Source organism: Suricata suricatta, chromosome 5 (genome assembly GCF_006229205.1).
Source record: "Suricata suricatta isolate VVHF042 chromosome 5, meerkat_22Aug2017_6uvM2_HiC, whole genome shotgun sequence".
In the NCBI taxonomy this organism is placed as follows: Eukaryota; Metazoa; Chordata; class Mammalia; order Carnivora; family Herpestidae; genus Suricata; species Suricata suricatta.
In genome coordinates, this window is record NC_043704.1 from 68,862,160 (window position 1) to 68,886,149 (window position 23,990).

Below are 23,990 nucleotides of genomic sequence, written 5' to 3' on the forward strand. Positions count from 1 at the left end.
TAAACTCACTCACGAAACTTCCTGGTCTAATATCTTTTCAGGATATATTTCCTCAACCTTTCCACTTTCTTCCACTAAACTTGTCATGTTTTCAATTTCTTTTTTAGTCAATTTTGGCAGCTCCTATTTTCTTGGAAAAATCTTTTTTTCAAGTGTATTATCAAAGTTGAACATGAAAATCTCATTTTTGTCAACCCCAGATCAGTGGTTAGAGTCTCATTTCTACATTTTATGTTTTTCTTTGGTTGGCCTGTTTGGGTTTACCTATTTCATATTTCCAAGAATAGTCCTGAAATTTATTAGTTAATATAATTTTCTTACTTTATAATGACCTTACTTCTATTTTTATATAAATATTTTGCTTCTGCTTTTCTTTGCTTTGTTCTATTTTTTGATTTTGTGAATTGAAAGTTTGGTTCGTTAATTTTTAGTATTTTTAGTTCAATGATAAAGGATTAAAGTCTACACATCTATCTCTGATATTGGTTTTATCCTGTTATAAACTACTCAAAAAGTAAGACTGTTTTCGTATATAGTAGTTACTACCAGTTAGAAAAAGTACACACACACACACACACACACACATCATCTAGGAATAAACTTAGTAAGTGCAAAGTTCCCGTATAATGAAAGGTTCAAAACTTTCTAAACAACATATGTTTTGAATAAACAATGAAAAGTACTTTGCCCTTGGATTAAAAGTAATCAGTGGGATTATACTATAAGATATGGAAATGTTAAAAAGCTACAGTAATTAAAAGCATTTTGGTTCTGATACAAGAATATACATATTGGTTAGTGAAATGGTCCAGAAAATCCTAAAACAAATTTTACGCAGGAGACTTTAGTATATGATATAAGTGGCTTCAAATGAATGAGAAAAAATAGATTATTAAGTATGGATCATTTGAAAAAAATCATATTTCATTTCCCTATCTCACACTATGCAGAGAAACATTCATTTTGGTTAAAATAAGATATTAAAAGTGAAAAGAAAAGAAAAGAAATATATATATAATCTTAGAGATTCCAACCTTGACACTAATGACAGAAATCAAGATATTTGACTACATAAATTTAAAACTTTGTACAAAAGTAAAACTATGACCAAAATTAAAAGGTAATCAAACTAAAAAAAATCTAAATTATATACAGAAAACAAACATGGAGGTTCTTCGTATGTAAAATGGCTATATGTCTAAATAAAAAGGATACATAATGAAAAAAGTAAAGGATATTACCAAGAAGTTCATCAGGCAATTAAATATATAAAAAATGTTTAAAGGTGGAAAGCAAATGTAAAAAAAAAATGTGGTATCTTTGATTAAAGTGTGTTAATTTAATAACTAAAGTGATTACTAGTAATTATGTGAAAGTTAATTTCTTAAATGTTGCTGATGTGAGGGTACTAATCTAATCTTCATTCTTATTGCTTATAAAATTAGCATAGTCATGTTGATTTTATATGGCTACTTTAACAATTTGGAAATAGCTATCAAAAGACTCAAGAAGATTCACTACGTCTATTATCTGCTTTAGGAATTATCAAAGATATCCATGATAATGGATGTAAGTTTATTTAAAAGGTTAAATACTAGAAATCTAAAGCCTAATATTCTCCATTTAAAATCTTACAACAAGATAAAATACTACATACATTGTTAAAAATTATAATCTTGAGGCATGTGAGAAAATGTTCATTAAATAACAAGTAAAAAGGGAGCTTACAAACCATAGTTTTTAAATATAGATGTCACTTAATAACCATATACTTTCTTCTGGTTGTAAAAGAAAAAAATTAGCAGGAAATCTACAGAAGAGGAAAAGCTATTATCTCTGGTGGTGGGATTGTTTGCTTTTCCTTTTCTGTGTTTCCAATTTTTTTTACAATGCATGTATTTTCCTTTCTTGAAAGCACCAAAAAAGTTGAACAACTTAGTGAGGTTCAAATTATGCAAATTTGCTAGGAGCATATTTTGATGAGACTAAATAAAAAAAAGAGACTGGCTGTGAGCAGAAAAGTCCCCTCAGAAAGGAAAACTGAGAGAACAACACGCCACACTTCATGAAAATCCGGCTGGAATCAGCAACGGCTGGTGATCATTTGGAATGGGACCAAATGGGCTTTGGCTGGAGCAGAGCAGGCAGCATGCTCCATGGAAGGCCCTTCACAGCGGAGAGGGGAGGCTTCCACACGGTGCTTGGAATAGTATCCTCATTCCCTAGCTGCAGCCCAGCAGGATGGCTCAGAGGACTTCAAAGGACAATAGAGTCCATGTGCCACTCGCCCAGCAGGCAGCCCACGCCTCTGCCCAGAGAACCTCACAATAGTTAACTCATCCCGCAAGGACTCAAGTCAGTGGTTAACTCCAAGCCTTGAAAGACATACTAACCGGCAGTCCTAGCCAAATCCTCTGTGGTTTAACTGGTTTCAACCTTTGAGCTGGAGTCTGCAGCTGGGCAGAGCCACCGCCCGACCCCAGCTGAGGCTGCCAGGGCCCTTGGCAGAGTCCCGGGGCTGAGCTCTGTCCACAGAGCGAGACCGCTCTGGGGCATGGAAAAGCAAGGAGAGGCTGGGCGCCAACCTCCTCCCCAGCTGTTTTCAATAAGGCTCCACTTCTGAGGCTGCTGGCAGACCTCTGGAAAGATCTGAACCAACCTCACATAATGTTTTCCATCAAGCCCACAATTAAGTGATATTCTCTTAACTCATGAACTGCACACGAAACCTTTTTCCTGTCACTTCTCAGCTCCTCTCCTAAGCAACATATAAGCAGGTCAGGCTGGGGTTACAACACTTTTGCAGGGTCACTGGAGACCACAGCTCAGGCCTTCCAAAGCAATTACCACTTCCTCCTACACAGGATGGAGGGGATGGACATTTGACCTCACTTGTGCACATCATTTCACTTAATAGCCCTGGAAGGTCAGCATTACTATGCTAATTCTACAGGTAAGGAAAATGCAGGTCAAAGCAGATAAGGTAATGTATTTGTACAAGGTCCCTAAATTCCACTATAGACTTTCAGGAGAGTAACAGGATCACAGGCAAGAAGGTTCCAGATATCAAAAAGCTATTCCAATACCACCTAGTCTTTTGACAAGGTTTTTCAACAGTGCCCCTTCCCCAACCCCCACAGGAATATTCTTGAGACAATAATTAAGCACCACGTCCTTCTTCTGTGACTGAATAAATTAATGACTCCTAGAACAGCCTACGATGGATCCCATCTCCATGAGGTCTTCTGAATGCTTCTTGCCTATAGCTTTTGTCACATATTTTATAGCATTTTAAACGCTGCCCAAAAAGCACATGGTTTTGCTCATTCACTTGACAAAGGCTTACGGAGCGACTTTCCCAAATCCTGTGCTTAGACATTTGTAGGAGATATAAGGACAATTAAGGGCTAGTCTCCACTCAGGGAATATCTACTCTTACAGGGGAGATAGACAAGAGTCTACCCAGCAAGTCTTAGTCAACAAACGAAAGTTAGGTGCAAGTTACATGCTGTGCACATCATCAGCTCAATGAGGCTGCATCAGAGCTAATCTTCAATGTTTCATGTCTCGCAGGCCCTAGTCTGGTATCTGTTGCATACCTATGTTACAGACAGTATAGCAGACCCTATCTTTGGAAGCACCCTGTCTGTTGGGAGAGGCAGTGTTCACCCCTAAGGCCTCCTTGCCTGGGACCCAATGAAGACATATTAACAAACATACTCTGAATAATCATATGATTCAAATGGAAAGATTAAAATTAATGAATATGTAGGTCAAGATTTGGTGTGTGGAGAAGAAAAGAGAAAAAAAGAACAAATTGTTGTTCAAGACTTGACCCTGCGTGACTGGAGGAATCTCTGAGCTTGAAACTGTGAGGACTATCCCATCTCTGTCTGGTCAGTGTCTGCCCCGGGACCAGGAAGCCAGCACCTGGAGGTGAAGATGGAGGACAGATGCACACGGAGGCCCGTGAAGGAGTCTGGCTCGGAAAGAACTTTGGCAAATACGGGGAAGAACCAGACTGGGAAGTGAGGCAGGAAGTTGCTGGTGGAAGGACAGGCCACGCGGACAGGATGTGCATGACACAGACGGAGGAGCAGATGGGCCATAAAATCTGGGGCTGTCTCATCCCTTACTGATGCCTGTCCAAGCTGAAGACTAGCCTTATGGAAAGCACTTGAACTTAAAAATGCCCAAAGCCTTTATTCCACGAAAAAGCTCTACTATAAAACTAAGCTAACCCAGGATATGGAGTTGGAAGCTTCATATATAAAGATGTTCATCAGAATTTAATTTGTAAAAGGAAATAATAAAAATAATCTAAATAACCGCCAGTAGAGGAATGACTCAGTAAATGATAGTATATCAAATTTAATGGAATAGTAACCGTTAAAATTAGGTTGACAGTGATTTGAAAAATGAAATGTTGGATCAAAAAAGCAGAGTACAAAGCAGTATGAATGATTTTAATTATAAGTGATTAAGCACTTATTTATATGACATATGCAGCAAATATACTTTCTTTAAACAACGCCACAATATGGTTAGTAGTATTCCTATTTTATAGATAGGAAAGTGACTTCCAGAGTAACTAAGCAAACTACCCAAGGTAGTATTCTTACCCCATATTTTTCCTTTGTTCTTTTCTCATCTCTTATGTCCATCCCAGTAGAAGATTCTAAACATTATAAACCACAATCTTGTAGGTACACCCCAGAGGGATGAAATTAAGTTTGGGGAGGAGAGGCAAAAATCTTCCTTTCTTCGTATAAGGCACATGCATATGCTCTGTATCTGCTTATGTACTAAATGTATACTTACGTGGATAAGCAGATACACGGTATATCTTTGAGAACCACTGATCTATATGAGTCAACCATGTGCTTGAGCAGCCCATCAATTAAGAGAACACCTTCTCGGGGCACTTGGGTGGCTCAGTCGGCTGAGCATTCAACTTCAGTTCAGATCATGATCTCAGTTTGTGAGTTTGAGGCCCACATCAGGCCCTCTACTGTCAGTGCAGAGCCCGCTTTCAGATCCTCTCCCCCACCCCTCAAAATTAAATAAACATTTTTTAAAAAAGATACAACACCTTCTCAATTGTCAGATACATCATTCCCAGAAATAAGATTATACATCCTCTTCCACTGCCTTGGCCATTCCCATGTGCTCCCCGACATGCAGCGAAACCTGCAGCCATGACCTTTGCTTCTCATGGTCTCCTTTTGGTGGCTTAAAGAATAACCTGTGTGGGATGTGGATGTGTTCAGATACAGATTTCTTGGTCTCACCCCCTTGGGGTAAGGTGTGGGAGACTTCAAGTATCCCAGTGGGTTCCAATGCACCTCTTGTAAGAAACAACTCTACACAGCATCTCCATCAGTGACTCAGGCACCCAGATGTCCAGATTTCACCCCCAACTTCAAATAATCATGCCCTAGCTGCTGGAAATGAGCGGTAGAAGTGCAGTGGTGGCTGACCTAACTTTATTATAAAAGAGGTTTGCCCCAGGTAAGTCATTAGTCAAGTGCCAGCACCGGTTATGTGGTGGGGGGGGGGGCAGCCTGACCGGCACTGGGCCATTATGTTCACCACTTCCAGAGACCAGTGTCTCCCCTCTCCTTCCTGGACTTAGCCTTGGCAGGTCACCCTGCCCTCCAGTATTCTGTGGGGTGGCGTGTGCCTCTGAACGGCCTGGATGTGGGGGTTGCAGTCCTAGGAACCAGTCCTCATGGCCTCAACTTCCCCTCACTGCTCACGGATGATGCAAGTCCCACATGACAGGCTGCGGAAAGTATGCTCAGGTGCCCGGCTCCGCTCAGCCTAATGCCTTTTAAATCAGGATCCAGATTTGATTTGCTTTTCCTTGCCTTCCTGGCTCCAACTCTCCCAGGCTCATTTTTTACTCCCCTGTCAGGCTTCCCAGGGCTTGGGGCTGAGCTTGCCAAGTCCTTCACACTTCACAGGCGGCCCTGCCTCCCAAGCCTGTGCCTGCCATCGCAAACACCAGCACCCAACAGGCCCCACCTTACTCCCATTGCCTTGGCCTGCCCTGAACCCTGCTGTAGTCTTCTGAGAGGGACAGGACCTGCATCTCTTAGGGGCTGTTCGGGGACTCAGTGCACCACCACATGAGAAAAAATGAGGCATCATTCCATCCTCATCACCGTGCAGACAGCTCTGTCAGGACACAGGTATCTATTCACCGTCACTGTGCCTCCGCCCCATCTCACCCCCGTCATTTCACTGTGCTCTTAAGCAGGGGCAGGGGACAGAGCTCAAACTTGAAGGAGCCTTCAGCTCTGACATGCAACATCAGAACTCACTTCTTACCTTCCCAGGCAGCACCCTGGCGTTCAAGGCTGGTGTGTGTGGAGTGGGTGTGGAGGAGCAGATGCACAGTCTCAGCAGTTTGAGAATGTGAATCCCTTGAATGTAGGGAAATGCTTGGTCCTCTCTGGCATATTTTTATCCCAGGTATACCAGACACCCTACCTGTAACTAATATATGCTGGACTGAATTAGCCTGTGAACCAGCCACAGGAGTCAGCCTTCCTGAGCGTGAAAGCTTCATGGAGCACTGGACACACTCATGAAACTACTAGGTCTCTACCCTAAAACTTCATCTAAATTTTATTTTGATTGAATCATAGACCATTAAAGCAGGAAGAGGCATGAGAGTCATAGATGAGGAAACTAAAGCTCAGGGGCCAGAGAGAGTTAGAAGCAAGACCCAGGCACCTGAGTGCCAGCCCAGCCCTCCTACTGTCACCCTGGTCTTAAAAGAAGCCAGCTCCCCATGATAACCCAGCAAATTGCCAAGCAAAGATGTTACAAAGGATGGCATTTGGGCATCGCCATGCTGACTACAGTGTCCCAGAGTATTTGAATCCATCCTTGTTAGCCACCATCTATCAGGCCTTACTGAAAACCCACCATGGGCAGAGCACCATCCTACATGCTGTGGAGAGCACAAAAATGAGGAAGAAATCACCCTCAGGGGCTCTCATTCCAGTGACAAGCACATAAAGCCAAAGATATGCAGTGCGAGAAAGCCTCCGGTGACCTAGAAGGGAGGGGACAGTAAACTGGCCAGAAGAAGCAGGGCTCCCTGGTGGAAATGGAGCTGAATCTGGAGAGCACTCTTGTAGAGTCCAGACTCTAGTGGGAAGATTATGTATATACACATATATATGTATATATACGATTCATAATATGACTCATATATGAAAATATATGAGAATATATTCATAGATGAGAATATTATTCAGCTACAAAAAAGAAGGAAATCCTGTCATTTGTGAAAACACAGATGGGCCCTGAGGGCATTATGCTAAGTGAGGCAAGTCAGGCAGAGAAAGACAAATACTATATGATCTCACTTATATGTAGAATCTAAAAATGAGCTCATAGGTACAGAGGACAGACTGGTGGTTGCCAGAGGCAGGGGGTGGGAGTAGGTCAGGTGAGTGAAGGCAAACTTCCAGTTATAAAATAAGTAAGTCATGGGAGGTAATGTACAGAATGGTGACCATAGTTAATAATACCGTATTATGTATTTGAAAGTTGTTAAGAGAGTAGATCTTAGAAGCTCTCATCACAAGAAAAGCAATCTTGTAACTATGTATAGTGATAGATGTTAACTAATCTTATTGTAGCAATCATTTTGCAAAATACGCAAATATTGAATTATGTTATATACTTGAAACTAATATTTCTGTCATTACACCTCAATTTAAAAATAAGACATGATCAGAACAAAATGCAAAGAAAACTCCCACACCAAGATGTTGGAATGGAACAAAATAATAAAATGTTAAAGATGGAAACAACTGTCAAGATTATTTGGTCCAACTCCCAGTCTAACTTGTAGATCCCAAATACTATAATCCTCACAAATGAGGGTCTAGCCTCCTTAAACACTTCCTCTTCTAAACTAACACAGTCCCTGACTCAAAGTAAAGTGCTCAATAAACATTAGTTAAATGAATCAAATCCAAACACTTGAAGTCTACCATAAATAAAAGCAGAACATTACTTTAATGATTAAAATTTAGAAAACCTAGAGGCCAAACAATGAATCTTTCTTTACTGGGCACCTACCAGGCGGTGGGACTGAGGTATGTTTTTAAAAAATTGACATGTGAAGTAGGGAACACACATGACAGTATATAAATCAGAACTGCAGATTGCCAAGGGCCTTAATAAATACTGAACTTATGATCTGATACAAAGGGATCTGAGACTCAGGGAAGTTGAGTGGTTTGTTCAAAGTTTTAAGGCAACTTCATAGAAATGAGAACCCAAGTCCAGTGTTCTTTCCAAACATGTTATGTTAATCATCTAATTACATTCTAAATTGTAGAGTGCAGAATATAACCCTTCTAGAACGTGGCAATGGAAAAGAACACAGTGAGCTGGAAGAGGCTTAAGAGACGAGAAGAAGTCTAATTTTCTGTAACCAAAATTGATAATCCATTAGTTGCAAGACTGCTGATGATGGGGATCACATTTTATTTTTCTATGTAGTCCCGGTGTCTGGGGCACAGAGGAAATTCAACTCATGTTAGCCAACTTCTAAGAAAGTAGCATCTTACTTATTAATTTAAAGTTGGAAGGAAGTTGCATATTAGAAGGAATGTGAACATCTTGGGTCCTGCAGAAACTCTATCTATGCTAGGTCATACTGATGTCTCCTACGGCCCTGCACTGATGAATGCCAAACCTGGCACTTCATACCTCACCCCTTGAGCCACCGTGAGCATACAGTTATAGTAAGAAAAGCCTAATTTGATCTCTCTCCATTTCTCATGGCTCATTTTGCCACAGAACTTTGCTTTCATTTTAAGTCAAAATAATTGGAAACACATTAAAATAATAGGTGCCAAAAGGCCTCCTTAGTAAAGAGACAGATGCATCCAGATAGCACCAGCCCTCTCTAATGCTCCCTGATAGGTACACTACTACTGTGAAATTTAAAAAATACAGACACTTAAAGAACTTACAACAACAATAAAAATTCTGTCTACGTGCTTTCAAATACTCTTCTAGATTTAGGTAGTGATCATGTAGATGCTTTTATGAGGTGGCAATCAGACTGTGCAGGATGTCTCTCCTCTTTCCACTTTGCATTATTCACACACACTTCCACTGATGGATGTAGCACCCCAAAATGGCAAGTATATGATTACGTACATCTGCCATATTGACGTGTTTATTAATTCATCTCCTTTTGAGCACAAACCAGGTCCTCTTTCGGTATTTTAAGTAGTGCTCTGAACATCTTTGTTCCAGCTACTTGTTTCCTTCTCCTTTAAGAGTTAGATTATGGTGTCAAAAGCAGAATTCTTGGCAAAACATATTAATGGTCTGATTGTCCCTGTAACATTCTGCCGATCTGAGCCCTGGAAAGGCTAAACCAACCACTGCTCACAACAAAGAAAACCTTCACTTGTTTCCTCATAGGCCAACAGTGAGCTCTTGGCCATCTTTTACTTTGCTGGGTTTTCAGGTACATACATACTTTGACAGCCACTTGTTTAACTGCTCACAGTGCTATTCAATGTATTTTGATGCAGTGCTACATATTTTTCCATACCCAGGCTTTACCTGTGTTTTTTTTTTTTAATGTTTATTTATTTTTGGAGCACTTGAGTGGCTCAATCAGTTAAGCCTCCAACTTGACTCAGGTCATGATCTCACGGCTCATGAGTTCAAGCCCTGTGTCGGGCTCTGTGCTGACAGAGCCTGATTCACATTATGTGTCTGTCTCTTTCTGCCCCTCCCTCCACCTCAAAAAATAAACATTAAATTTTTTTTTAAGTTTTAAAAATAAAAAATGTTTGTTCATTTTTGAGAGAGGGACAGAGTGTGAGTGAGAGATGGGCAGAGAGAGAGGGAGACACAAGATCTGAAGCAGGCTCCAGGCTCTGAGCTGTCCGCACAGAGCCCGATGTGGGGCTCTGACCCACAAACTGTGAGATCATGACTTAACTGAAGTGGGATGCTTAACTGACTGAGCCATCCAGGTGTCCCTACCTATGTTTCTTTTGATATAAACTATGTATTCATCTTTGACCACTTATTAGGTGGAATCTGGACACTGAGCACAAATAGATATACCTAGACAATTTCATTGTTCTTTTTAGAAACTTCCAAAGTAATTCCTATCTATTGTTTAAAAATTCAAGCAATATGAACATATATAAGGTAAAAGGTGAAAATTGAGGGCAAAAAGTTTTCTTTCCCCTTCGCTCTCCCTCCTCCCCCTCCCTCGCAACGGTATCACTTTCCAGATATAACCACTGAAGTCATATTTCTATTCTTATCATTCTTATCTGTAATTCTAGATAGTACACTGTATCTATTTCTTGATTAAGGAATTTAGTTAGCATTTAATGAATTCCCACCATGAATGATGAAGAATTTCACTGATTTACATTGCCTCCCCTTTGCCAGTTTTGTGTTGACTGTTAGATCTTCTACTAGACATTGATGACAAGATCACAAACTCAAATGCTTATGGAGTCTGGTCAGGACACGCCAGCACAAAGAGTGGATGGGGATCAGAAGTGTCACAAGGCCCTCTCCCTGCCTGCCTTTTGCTCTCTCACTATTAATAGGAACATGGCCAGGGAAAAGGCAAAGTCACAACTGGCAACAGACTCTTGTCCACATGCTGGGAGATGAATAGGAAAGGGCAAGACTGTAGCAACCTGGCCAACAAACCCTTGGATGCAGGCAGTAGCACCCACTGCCCAGGTGCTGCCATGTGGAAGCATTGCCAAGTCCTACTTTTTGAGCAAAGCCACTTAGAAATGAATTGGATGTGTAAGCTTTCCATTTGTAAATCTTAGCTCAAAGGTTTGAGAACATCGCTGGCCAAACACAAAAGGTCTGTGTGCCGAATGTGGTCAATTGGCTGGCCATTTTTGACTTCTGTTATTATGGTTTTAAGTCATATACTCAAACTTATTTTTTTGTTTTTTTTAATGTTTATTAATTTTTGAGAGAGACAGAGACAGAGACAGGCGAGCAGGGGAGGGGCAAAAGAAGAGGGAGACACAGGATCTGAAGCAGGCTGCAGGCTCTGAACTGTCAGCACAGAGCCCAACGCAGGGCTCAAACCCATGAACCTTGAGATCATGATCTGAGCCAAAGTCAGTTGCTTAACCAACTGAGCCATCCAGGCACCTCTCAAACTTATTTTTTTGATCCATCTGCTTTAGATGGTATCTCCTCACTTCCCACTCTGTAGGTCAGATGAGGACATTAGTGTTCTTAAAAGTTTTCTCTTCTTCTCTTTTCCCACCCCTACCTTACCATTCACAAGTCCTTTACTTTTGGCTTTGCAGAGCTCACAGAGTTTACTTTCTGTTCTGTGACTATAACATCTTTGAGCTATGGCCACAGGGTGATTTTAAAAACAGACAGTTTTCTTGATAACAATATTCTATTGTATAAATATTTTCTTCAAACATCTGGTGGCCATGAATGAACTGTTCACAATCTATAACTGAAGAACTAGTTTCCAAATGTAGGTAGCTGGTGTGGGTTTTCCATTCCTTAGATATAGTACTGTCTCCCCAAATGAGGGCCCTGACTGCGAGCTCAGTGCACCTGAGTGGGGCGCACCAACCGGCAGGCTTTACCTAGAAAGTTCGGACACAAAGCAACTAGACAGCGCATCCAATCATTTCACCTGCTGGCAAAGTAAAGGGACATTCTTCTGAGGTACTAATATCCATACAAAGAGCTTTAGTTTTCTCTGTATGGATATTAAGTGAACATCCCTTAATCGCTCTGAACTCTGTCCTACAGCCCACTCCTAGTCTCCCCATGCTCTCACCTCACATACGTGGCTCTCACTGCCGAAGCCTCACCCCTCATCTGCTATGGAGGGTGGTGTTGATACAGTCTTCTGTGCAGTCCACTCACATTCCCACCCTGTTCTCAGTATAGCTCAGAATTCATTCTCTTTTTAACCCTATCTGTTCATTTCAATGGCATATTTGGGGGGAGGAGAAGTCATTATGTCTGTTCAGTCTGACATTTTGAATCAGAAGTGGCCACGTGCTGACAACTGTAGTTTTAGCATATTGTCCCATTCTGCTGCCTCTCCATGGAACTCCACAGGAACTCTGTAACACCCAGGCTGCCCTCCAGCAGCCTCCTTGCCATGAGAATTTCTGAGCCAGGGAAAATTTCCAGAATTTCTGAAATAGCCAGGGAACCTTTAGGAGCACATTCAAGTTTGCCAGATAGCAAGATTACCATTCTTCAGTGAAAATGGAAGACAAAGATTCTTTGATTATATTTTTCTTCAAATGAATTTTTATGCCCTAAGTATATGCTTAAGAATTTAACGTTTTATCTCTACTGTAAATGGAACAACTATTTTATTTATTTATGTATTTATTTAGGAACTATTTTTTTTTTACAATTTTTTAAATGTTTTTATTTTTGAGAGAGACAGACATCATGAATAGGGGAAGGTCAGAGAGAGGAGTCACAGGATCTGAAGATGGGCTTCAGGCTCTGAGCTGTCAGCACAGAGCCTTGATGCAAGGCTCGAACCCACGAACTGTGAGATCATGACCTGAGCCGAAGTCAGATGCTTAACCAACTGAGCCACCCAGGTGCCCCTAGGAACAACTATTTTTAAGACATCTTCTGGGTCTCTGGTTTCTGGGAACTGAATTAAACGTAAAAGTGGTCTCAACCAGCCCTGCCCAAGAGTACTTTCTTCAATGACAGAAATGTTCAATAATTGGTGTGGCCCAACATGGTAGCTATTCGCTCTGCATGCATACTGAGCACTTAAAATGTGATTGGTGTGGGTGAGGAACTGAATTTTAAATTTTATTTAATTTTAATTAATCTTAACCTAAATTGAAATAGCCACATATGGCTAGTGGCCACCCTACTGGATAATATCACTCGAGACCTTGGGCAACTCATTCTCACTCAGGAAGCAAAAGACAATAAATAATAACTGCTAAAATTGTAAATTGAAAAAAGTAAAAATGAATCATACATGTGACTACTGTAGGAATTCAGAGAAGGGAGCAACTGAGTGTTAGAAAGTTCATGTTTAGATCTACGAGGTAGATCTACGTGCCAGTGTGAAAAATAAATGCCAAAAGATAAGAAGTCAAAAGACCAAGCTGCAGATCGGTATGCGTACATGGGTCCATTGGTAAATATAAAAGCAAATGCAGATACACATTTCTATTTGCTAGAACATTTCTGGAAGGATGCCCTGATTGTTGACAGTAGTTACCTCTGGAGAACAGAAGTAAGGGTTAAGGCAAAGAACTTGCTTACATTGTTTGAATTTTTGTTTCACAAACAGTTTAACAATTAAACCATTTTTTCTCAATAACAAGGTTATAAGCAGAGATATCATTAACAAACAATACATTTTTAAAAGGCCAAAGTAGGCAACTCTTTCCTGTGGTTATTACTCACGAATGATTTTATGTGATTACTGGGAATATTCCACATCCTATGGCCACGGTTCTTCTGTGGTTCTTCTTCTAATAAAAAGCTTTACAAAGAAATCATACTTAAGGGGAGTAGCCTGAATGAGGCAGAATTTAATTTGGACCCCTATCCTGAGTGAGATGGAGAAGAGAATAAAGGGTATTTTTTAAAATGTTTATTTATTTTGAGAGAGAGAGAAAGATAGAGAATGAGCAGGGGAGGGGCAGACAGAGGGAGACAGAGAATCCCAAGCAGCCTCCACACTGTCAGTGCAGTGTCCGACACATCAGGGCTCGAACCCACGAACTGTGAGAGTCTGACCTGAGCTGAAACCAAAAGTCTGACACTTAACTTACTAAGCCACCCAGATGTCCCAAGAAAGGTCATTCTTGATAAAGGCACAGCCAGAGGAAAGGAAAGGAGCAGGGATGCAGGGGTGTGGGTCAACAGTGAGGGGTCTAGAAGGCCAGACAGAGACTGTCTGGATGGGATCGGGGAGTTAAGACCATATAAGAAGCAAAAGACTAAGTCTCTATGAACTTGACTGGCAAGACATCTAGAGTCTTGGGCCCCACCAACTTGGTTCTTGAGGGAACCAAACAGTTACTGAGCACCTATCATGTGCCAGGCATTGTGCTACTCCTGGGCACAAAGATGAGTAAGAAACAGTCGCTGAGTTCAAGAAACCAGATGAGACATGTGACAGGGATGGCATCATACAGTGTGAGAAATATAAGATTTAGACACAAAAGTACTGTCTCCATCACTTTGACATCACTGTAACAAGTGTTACAATTGCCCCAACCCCTCAGTTCTTCCTCTATTAAAAAAAAATGGGAATAAGCCTGCCTCACCACTAGGATGAAATAATTAGGATTACATGCCTGGCCCCACAGGATTTCAACAAATGCTACCTTCCTTCCTTTCACACTCGGCCCCATTCCTAACCCCAGATTCACAGGGAAGATAACATACTTCTCTTATTTACCCTTTTCTCCACAAAAGTGAAAGCAGAACGAAGTTCCTGTTTTGTGTGCTGTGGGCTGGGTGAGCAGGGCTGGGGCTGCCTGTGTTACGAGGAAGAAGGGAGGAGAGTAGACAGGGCTGGAGACCTCGGAGCTGGTGGCACAGCCGTGGAGGCCGTGCTGAAGAGCTGCACACCGGGCTCAGGCGCAACAGCAGCGGGCGCACGGCAGACCCGCACCGCGGAAGGACAGGCTGGGGGCACAGGGGTCAGAAAGCGGGAAACGGGTCTCCAAGCTGCCACAAACCTCATCTTGCTCTCCTCCTAAGTCCTATAGTACAGGCAATTTGTTGAACTATTTCAAGCCTCTAATTATACGCTGTCATATCCTACTGTTTTATATACACACATTTGTCTCCAGAACTATAGCAAGATTCCTAAGGACAGAAAGCACAGAACAAAGCAGATACTTCCCTCAAATCTCTCAAAGTGACTAAGCACTTCTGAGTTAGAAGTGAACTGCAATCCAGCAAGGTCTCTATCAGGTATTTACCCAAGGAATACAAAGGTACATATTTGAAAAGGTACATGCACCCCAATGTTTATAGCAGCACTATCAACAATAGCCGAACTATGGAGAGAGTACAAATGTCCACTGACTGATGAATACATAAAGAAGATGTGGCCTCTGTGTGTGTGTGTGTGTATATATATATATATATAAATATTTTATATTGTATACACACACACACACACACACACACTCACAATGGAATATTACTCAGCCATCACAAAGAAGAAGTCTCAGAGTGTCTGGGTGGCTCAGTCAGTTAATCATCCAACTTTGGCTCGGGTCATGATCTCACGGTTCATGAATTCAAGCTGTACATCGGGCTCTGTGCTGACAGCTCAGAGCCTGAAGCTTGCTTTGGTTTCTGTGTCTCTTCTCTCTCTGCCCCTTCCCTGCTCATGCTCTGTCTCTCTCTTTCAAAAATAAATAAATATTAAAAAAAAAAAGAATGAAATCTTGCTATTTGCAGTGACATCGATGGAACTAGAAGGTATTATGCTCAGCAAAATAAATCAATCAGAGAAAGACAAATACCATATGCTTTCGCCCATATGTGGACTTTAAGAAACAAAACAGATGAACAAATAGGAAGGGAGAAAAAAGAGAAGAGAGGGGAACAAACCACAAGAGACTCTGAACTATAGAGAACAAACTGAGGATCGATGGAGGGATGTGGGTGGGGGATGGGCTAGATGGGTGATGGGTATAAGCAGGGCACTTGTTGGTGTTGTATGTAAGTGATGAATAACTGACTTCTATTCCCAAAACCAACTTGCTCTGTATGTTAACTAACTGAAATTTAAATTAAAAAAAAAAAAAGAAGTAAACTGAGAAGTAGTTAGTGTGGACTGGATACTATCATTGGCTAAAGTTCTCCGTTCCCTTCCTCCACCCTCCGCGACTTAAATATAAACATGCCTTGACGGGGCCAGGCTGGCCCGTCATTTGGAAGCCCACTTCAGTAAACACACGACCCTCGTTTGGGCCGGACTTCTCAAGAGGCACTAAAGTATCAGCTCATTTGATTCACAGCACAGCCAGGACCTATCACCATGTTTGCTTTTTCTGATAAGAATGAATTCCAGGACAGAGGGGAAAAAAATCTCCAGTAATTTCAGTATATTTCCCCACCATCATGCTCCTTTCACATGGGACTCTGTGCTGGGGGAAGCGGCCCATTGGCACTTCAGCAGCCTGTATGGGCAGCAAGACAGCTGGAAGGGTTCCCATCAGCCCCTGGCACTGGCGGGGCCCTGGCTATCTGCCCAAGGAGGCTCCCATGCCCGGGCTCCCGAAGGTGCTCACCAAAAGCAGCACAGTGCAGCATACTACTGTTCTCACTCTCTCGGCAGCCTGTGCTGTGGGGGTCCCCCATGCACGTGGGTAGACAGAGCCCCACATCTGAGTTATGTCTACTGTCTTGTTCCCCCCAAGCAAGCAACATTCCCTTGACCACCCCACTCAGGACCACCAGGCCCTCTCACCAGAAGAGGCCTACAAAGGCACTGGAGTGGGTTCAGGGCCATCGGCCAGAGAACCCTGGGTGCCTGGGTGCTCAGAACATGGGGGATGGTGTGCCTCCAGTGGGCACATCCTTGGGGCAGACAGATGCCCTGCTGTGAGGTGAGGGTACAGCCAGATGAAGGAGAAGGGGTTTCTAGAATGTGGGCTCATTGTCTGGACCTAAAAGTAGTACTGATGAGATAGAGATCCAAAGCTTTATGAGTTCCTGAAAAATATAGTCTCCAGTTGACAGAGCCAAGAAAAATTTTTAAAAGGTAGGCAGCTTTTGCTTACTCAGTAGACCTTGATTGAATAGTGGTTTTCTATAATGATATTATAGAAAATGTCATTAACAGTTAAATGATATTAACTTACCTCCTAACTCCAATGACTGACTTCCTCTCATAGATCCTAGACCCTGTCAGTTCAGGCCAAAATCTATACCCAGGAAAGAATGAATTCTTCTAGAATGCTGTTAACTGCAAGGCCACCTTCAACTCATAATAAGGTACTCTTCATCACTACTGGTCAATTTGGTAAGGATCTAAAGAGGTCCTTTTCCCTTTTTTATTGCAATATAATTGACCTAGAACATTATGTTAGTTTCAGGTATGCAACTCAATGATTGGATATAAGTATATATTGTGAAATGATCACCACAGTCAGTCTAGTTAACATCCATCATGACACATGGTTATAAATTTTTTTCTTGTGATGAGAACTTTTAAGATCTACTCTCTTAGCAACTTTTAAATATGCAATACAGTACTGTTAACCATAGTCACCATGCTGTATGTGACAGCTCCATGACTTATTTGTTTTATAACTGTAACTTTGTACTTTTCTGCTTTTACCCATTTTGCCCACCCCCACCTCCACCTCAGGCAACCACCAATCTTTTCTCTGTATCTATGAGTTTGGTGGAGGTTTTTTCTATTTTCTTTTTAGATTCCACATGTAAGAGAGACCATACACTATTTGTCTTTCTCTGTCTGATCTGAAGGAGTTTTTTACTTCTTCTCTGTGCTATGTCTTCTTATTTTTCCCATCAGTTAAAGAGACAGGATCTCCACATGCATCATTGGGTGTTTATCAGTTAGGAATATGTTTCTGTAAAATTTCCTGTGGGAATAACCACAGCCAAAGATCCTATCTAAGAAAGTGTTTAAGCCTTAGGATTTTTTGTCTCTTAGTTGCTAGGCATTATGTTCCTCCACCGCTGTATCCCCAACCTATACCCACCCCAAGCAATCCTCAGTGTTCTGATTCGTTGCATGGTTTCAATATGGCTGCTGAGCACGAGGCATCACACCTGCATTCAAGGCAGGACGCAGAGAAGGGGTGGAACATAAGAGCACCTGTGACTTTTTTTTAATCAGAAAAGCATAATAATAATAACAATAACAATAATAATAATAAGGCACCTGGGTGAATCAGTTGGTTAAGCATGGACTCTTGATTTTTGCCTCAGGTCATGATCTCATGGTCATGAAATCAAGCCCTGCTTTGGGTTCTGCCAGTGGCATGCAGCCTGCTTGGGATGCTCTCTCCCTCTTCCTCTGCCCCTCCCCTGCTCTGGTGCACACATACACACCTCTCTCTCAAAATAATAATCATAATGAATGAAAGAAAGAAGGGAAGAAAGGAAGAAAGGGAGAAAGGAAGAAAGGAAGAAAGAAAGAAAGAAAGAGAGGGAGGAAGGAAGGAAGGAAGGAAGAAAGAAAGGCAAGAGCTTTCCCAGAAGTTACTAGCCAACGTCAGCCAGAATGTGTCACTGAGCCACCTCTAGCTACAAAGGAAGCCCCTATAGTAGCTTCTAGAGTAGAAAAGGTCAAGGGCAAAGGGAATTGGTAATGGATTATGTGTTATAAAGTCCAAAAGCCCTAATGGATGTGAGGTACTGAGACCCACAAAGCTTAACATCTCACAGTTTGGAACTTCTCAGAAAAAGACATAAGACACAGGAGCACCTATGGTCCCACCTTCATGTCAACCAAATCTTTTAATAGAAAGAGGGGCTTTACTAGAGGAAAGAGTTCATTAAATCCTTGGCCTAAATATAGGTATAATAAGGAAGTGAGGGCAGGGCAGCAACAATTTTCTCTCTTTCAGGAATACAACCAAAAAGTGTAAGTTTGAACCAACTTCTAATTACCAGCTTCAGAAGGCGGCAGGAAGCAAACCTTTATAACTTTCTCACATCCTGGTGTCCACTGTTTCCCCAAAGTGATGGGAGCGTCCTTGTGGCCTGCTCCGAGGAAGCTGGGACATCCCAGCACCCTCCATGCCAGGCTTTAGGACTTGAGCTGGTGGTGGCAACTTTAAAGAGGGGAATGGATGGAGCTCCTGGGCACTGCCTCGAGGAGGAAGGGGTGGGGGTTCATGCCTGTTGCGACCGGCACCAGCCTGGGCCTGAGAAGGAGCTTAATTTTAAAAAGTCACTCACTCATAAGAGATTCTGTCAGAGCCCAGGTACTGAAGAGCAGAGACTCCCAAGGCTGCTGTGATAGACACCAGGACCGGTTTGTGCAGAATGGGATCTGAAACAGGAGGCACTCTAGCACCTGGAGGGAGGGGTCGGCTCCAGGCAGGGTCAAGTGGCTGCAGCAGTGAAGGGTAACATGGCCTGGAGGCAGAGAACCACTGACTACACTCAGTGAGTAACCCTGTTCGGAGCTCAGTCTTTTAGAACTAGCAACTCGTGCTCAAAGCCAATGCCAGGCCCACACCACCGTACTTCCTCCTTCTCTGAGGGCATCAGGTCAATAACACTCCCTGTTCGACTACACCTCTGCTGGCAAAACAACCAGCATGCTCATTCTGTAATCTTCTAAGGTGGATCTTCCCTGATACAAAACGTCCTCCTGTACCCTTTGCTATGGTGATTGCACACACTTGCAGCACACTTGCTTCAGAGTGAGAGTGCTTTCTATGACAGCCTCTCCCTCTGCGTTTCCACTTTCAAGCTCTTAGAGGGAGCCAGACACTCCACCTAAGATCTCTCTGGAACGGTCTTCCCTCTGTGTCCATGATCCACCACATGCTGCCGAGGTGTTGTTCTGTGTTAATTCCAGGCAGGTTGGAAGGGGTAAAGTAGCTCTGCAGGCTGACTTTTAAGGAATGCGTTCATTCTGACACATAATCCACATGTAATACAGAAAGTCAACTTTTGGGGCACCTGGGTGGCTCAGTCAGTTAAGTATCTGACTTCAGCTCAGGTTGTCATTTCATGGTTCCTGGGTTCAAGCTCCACATCAGGCTCTGTGCTGACAACTCAGAGCCTGGAGCCTGCTTCAGATTATGTGTTTGCCTCTCTCTGACCCTCCCCCACTGGCACAATTTCTCTCTCTCTCTTTCTCTCAAAAATAAATAAACATTAAAATTTTTTTAAATAAAAAGAAAGTCAACTTTCATCAACATTAGCAAAATAAAAATTTCAAATAGAGAATGCTATACTCTAAGAATACTGTAGTCAACACTGTGCATTAAATTCACTGAATTGTTTACTTGATGATGGTTCAATTTATGCTGTGTGAATTTCACCTCACTTAAAAAGAAACTACTGTATTTCTACTCTTGTTAACTTTATGAAGGGGTTTTACCATTTTCTTCCTCAACTCATTTTCTTTCCACACCCCTATAGGCTGGTTGTTTCTTCTCAGATAGGGAAACCTAGGTCCACAGAAGGTATGAAGCCAGCCGGAGGATGACCAAGCAACAAAAAACTCAGTGTGCCAATTCCTGGGCTACTGCTCATTCTACAGAGGTTCCAAATCAAGTAACTCAGGGGCATGGTTCTTTCATGACCTTCAAAGGCAGCACAGGGAGGAGAAGCACCAGCACACTATTGAGGAAGCTCAGTCCTCTCTTCCTCTCCATGTCTGCCTGAATTTGAGAGGGAGTTCATCTCTCAGAGGCAGCAGGGCAGGAGGGTAGGTATTGGAGATGAGATCAGTTTGCCAAGCCATTTTTCATGTTCATTTTTTATATTTTATTTTTGAAGTATAAGTTAGTGTTCTAGAACACATTCACAAAGAGGAACAGTCGTGGTCACTATCTAATCCCAGAACATCTCCATCACCTCCAATGGAAACCCTCCACCTATTAGCAGTCCCTCCCCAGTCCTCCCTGGCCCCCAGTGACCACAGATCTATGACAGATTTGCCTCTTCTGCACATCTCATACCCACGAGGGCATTCACTATGTGATCTTTTTGTGCTGGCTTGTCTCACTTAGCATAATCTTCTCAATGTGCATCCATTTGCAGCATGTATCAGTACATCACTCCTTTTCATGGCTTTAAACCATTTCTAAATCCCCAGGGATTCTTTTGTTGCTTCCTTCCTGTCAGCTGCAGGGATGTGGGGACCATAGTCAGGGCAACAGAAAAGTACCCTCATTCCAGCAGGGGCCCGGAAAGAAGAAACAGAACCCTCCACAGCATCGCCAACATTCCCCCACCATCTTCTTCAGGGGGAAGGGCAGATCCACCAGCAAACAATCTCAGCCACAGGCCTGTGCAGAGTGTCCATCACAGGGCAGCCTGCACATTCTCCAGAGGGCGAGGGCCCTCGTGCACAAGGCCAGACCTGATGCTTAGACAAAGGCAAGGCCCAGTGTCATCTGGGAGGAGTGATGCACTTGACCCCTTCCTTCCCACAAGCACTTAGAAGCCTGCCCTTAAATTGTAGATTTATAATGCAACCTATGAATTTCTCATCCCCTCAGCTGTCTTTTGCTCAGTCAAAGCCTTCTAGCCTCTAAAGTGTTTCCTGGGGTAGATCCCCCATGTCAAACCCCAGGACAAATATTACTTGCAAATATCCCTGACTTCCACGTGCATCTCCACGTCAAGTTGACCTGACTTCCTGGTGAACTGAGCCACTCACTACTGGCCCTTCACTTGGGCATAATAACGTCAGTATTCTCACAACTACTTTTCAGTGTCTTCATCTTCTTTATCTCCTGTCTAGTACCAAGGTGGGCAAGGAATCACCACACCCATTTGTAGGAGAAGAAATGGAGGCCCAGTAAGAGCCAGAGACCAAGATTCATTAACAAAAGGGGACTGAACTGATAAGGGGTCTTCTCCTCCACACCACTGTTCTGGACGTACCAAGAAGATACTAGTTAATGAATTCCTCCTTTGAGGGAGAAAGTGAAAGAAAAACTACAGTTCGTTCTCAACTGTCCAGATTTGAGGACACATATTTAAACCCAAGCTGTATGGTTCCTGCTACCAGCTCATGTCATTGTCTATAAGTAGGTAGCACATAACGTAATGACCTACATTAACAGCAAAACGGCTCAGTGCCACTTCCCACCCCCGACTTGTCCAACACAGACCAAAGTCAATCATAAACAAAAGAACTTGGCAAACTGAAATATATTCACTTTATGTCTGGGTCCAAAGAAAGCCAGGCCTTCTGCCAGATCCAGCCTAAGGAAAGGGCTTGAGAAGCAGTGATGATGACCCTGCCCCATCTCCTCTCCAGCCTCCCCTCCAGCCATGCTTCTTACCCTCCCTTCAAACTTGGCGGTGGCTCCTTCTCTGATGCAGAGGTTCCGAGGGGGCACAATGAAAGCAGGGGCCTCGGTCAGGGGCATGGAACTGACTCTTGAGTGATCCACGCTGACAGAGGTTTTGGAAACCTGTGTTGAGGCAGCCAGCTTCACATCCCCCATGGTCTGCAAATAGGAAAGAAGACCAGGTCAGATGAGACAAAGTATAGCGGCTTGTCCCTATGCACGGGCAGCATTCCCAGTGAGCTGGTGGAGCCCCTGTGGGGTGGATTCTGTGGGGAGCAGGTGCTCTGCTAGGTCAAGGTCTGCCTAGAGCCCCTCTCTGGGAATGAGAAGCTCTGTGTCCTCCACATGCAAGGCTGCCAGGGTAAGTCCCAGCCCACCCTAGACATCGGCACCAGGACCACACATTGGCCTCCTCGGGGACCCGATGGAGAACTTCTAGGAAAGGGGCAGGTAGGACAAGAATGGAGAGACCAGCTGATCTCACCATTTCTACAATTGACATCTAACATCAGTATTTAATAGTCACTGGCTCTTCAGGATCAACAAGTACATCAGGCATTCATGGCAGAAAGTAAAAGCTGCTTTTGCATGAACTATGAGAGCTCACAGGCTAATGAAAAACAGGATCCATATTTCCAGAAAGAGCTGGAGTTAAAACAGCAAGAACTCCGGCCAAGGTGAAGTGAGGTGAGGTGACAGTGAACAGATTAATGGAGAGAAGGACACGCAAGAAGGAAGGATATCACACATCTAGGGACTGGACTGTGGAAAGCCTTGAAGGTCACAAAACATTAGAGAAGGGAGAGTTCTAAGATTATTCAGGCAAATCCCTTCATTTATAACTGAGCCCAGAGACGGTAAGTCACTAGCCCAAAGAGACAAAGCAAAATGATGGCATCACTGGCAGGAATACCGCAGGCTCCTGACTCCTGGCAGAGGGCCCAGTTGAGACTGGACAGGATGTAGATAAGATGGGGACTGGCAGGTTAGCAGGAACAAAGGGACTTCCTTAGTGGAACTAGTAACAGGTGTGAATCTGAGTTCTTGGTGGTAAGCAGCAGAAACAGACTCTGGGTTTCTCATAAGTAGAGAAGGGGCTTGTTGGAAAGATGGGGAGAGGGAGCCCCCAGATCCACAAGAAAGCCTGGAGGACAAGGCTGGGAAAACAGGTTGCAGTTGAGAAGAAGTTGGGTGGTCAGAGCCCAGGCAAAGTCACTGGATACCCATGGGGAACCAGGTGGAACACATCCTAAGTATCCCTGCTCAGGGTTCCAAGTCCAGGTGGGAGCCTCACCAGGCTGGAGCAGCTCAGGGCTGGGGACCACATCTCACCTGTCATGGAATAGTGGTGTCTGGGGCATGTAATTCGTTTGTTTAGATTTAATAACATCTAACAACAATAAAGTAGGGATGTGTCTTTTGAAACTCAAAGTGAGAAAGACTGAGGTTTGTTTGTGTTAGGGCACATCCCCTGCTTGACACACCAAGCTTTCTCTTTTGCTATTAAGGTATGAGCTTTGCAAACAAAATCCTTTCCAAATGATAAAATTCACAGACTCATGGCAGTAGATGACAATAGAAGCAAACCTTAGGCAGCACTTACTATCTGTCAGGAACTGTGCTAAGCACTTTTAGATAACAGCTCATTTGCTCCTCACAACAATATTGTGAGACAGATAATCTTATCATCCCCATTTTATGGATTAGAAACTGAGGCACAGTGAGATTAAGAAATGTGCCCAAGGTCATGGCATTTAGGAGGGGCCAGAATTGGCATTTGAACCCAGGAGTCTGGTGGCAGGGCTCCTATTCTTTTTTTTTTTTTTTTTTTAATGATTTATTTATTTTTGAGACAGAGAGAGACAGAGCATGAGCAGGGAGGGGCAGAGAGAGAGGGAGACACAGAATCGGAAGCAGGCTCCTCAGCACAGAGCCTGA

General features: G+C 43.0%; 1 protein-coding gene across 1 annotated transcript in view; it reads right to left on the reverse strand.

Moving 5' to 3' along the window:
* Positions 1-23,990, reverse strand: part of MYLK (myosin light chain kinase) — a 181,989-nt gene that overhangs the window by 152,319 nt on the left and 5,680 nt on the right. The window contains 1 exon segment of the mRNA XM_029939461.1: positions 22,044-22,211. Within this exon segment, the coding sequence (XP_029795321.1) occupies positions 22,044-22,211 (168 nt within the window).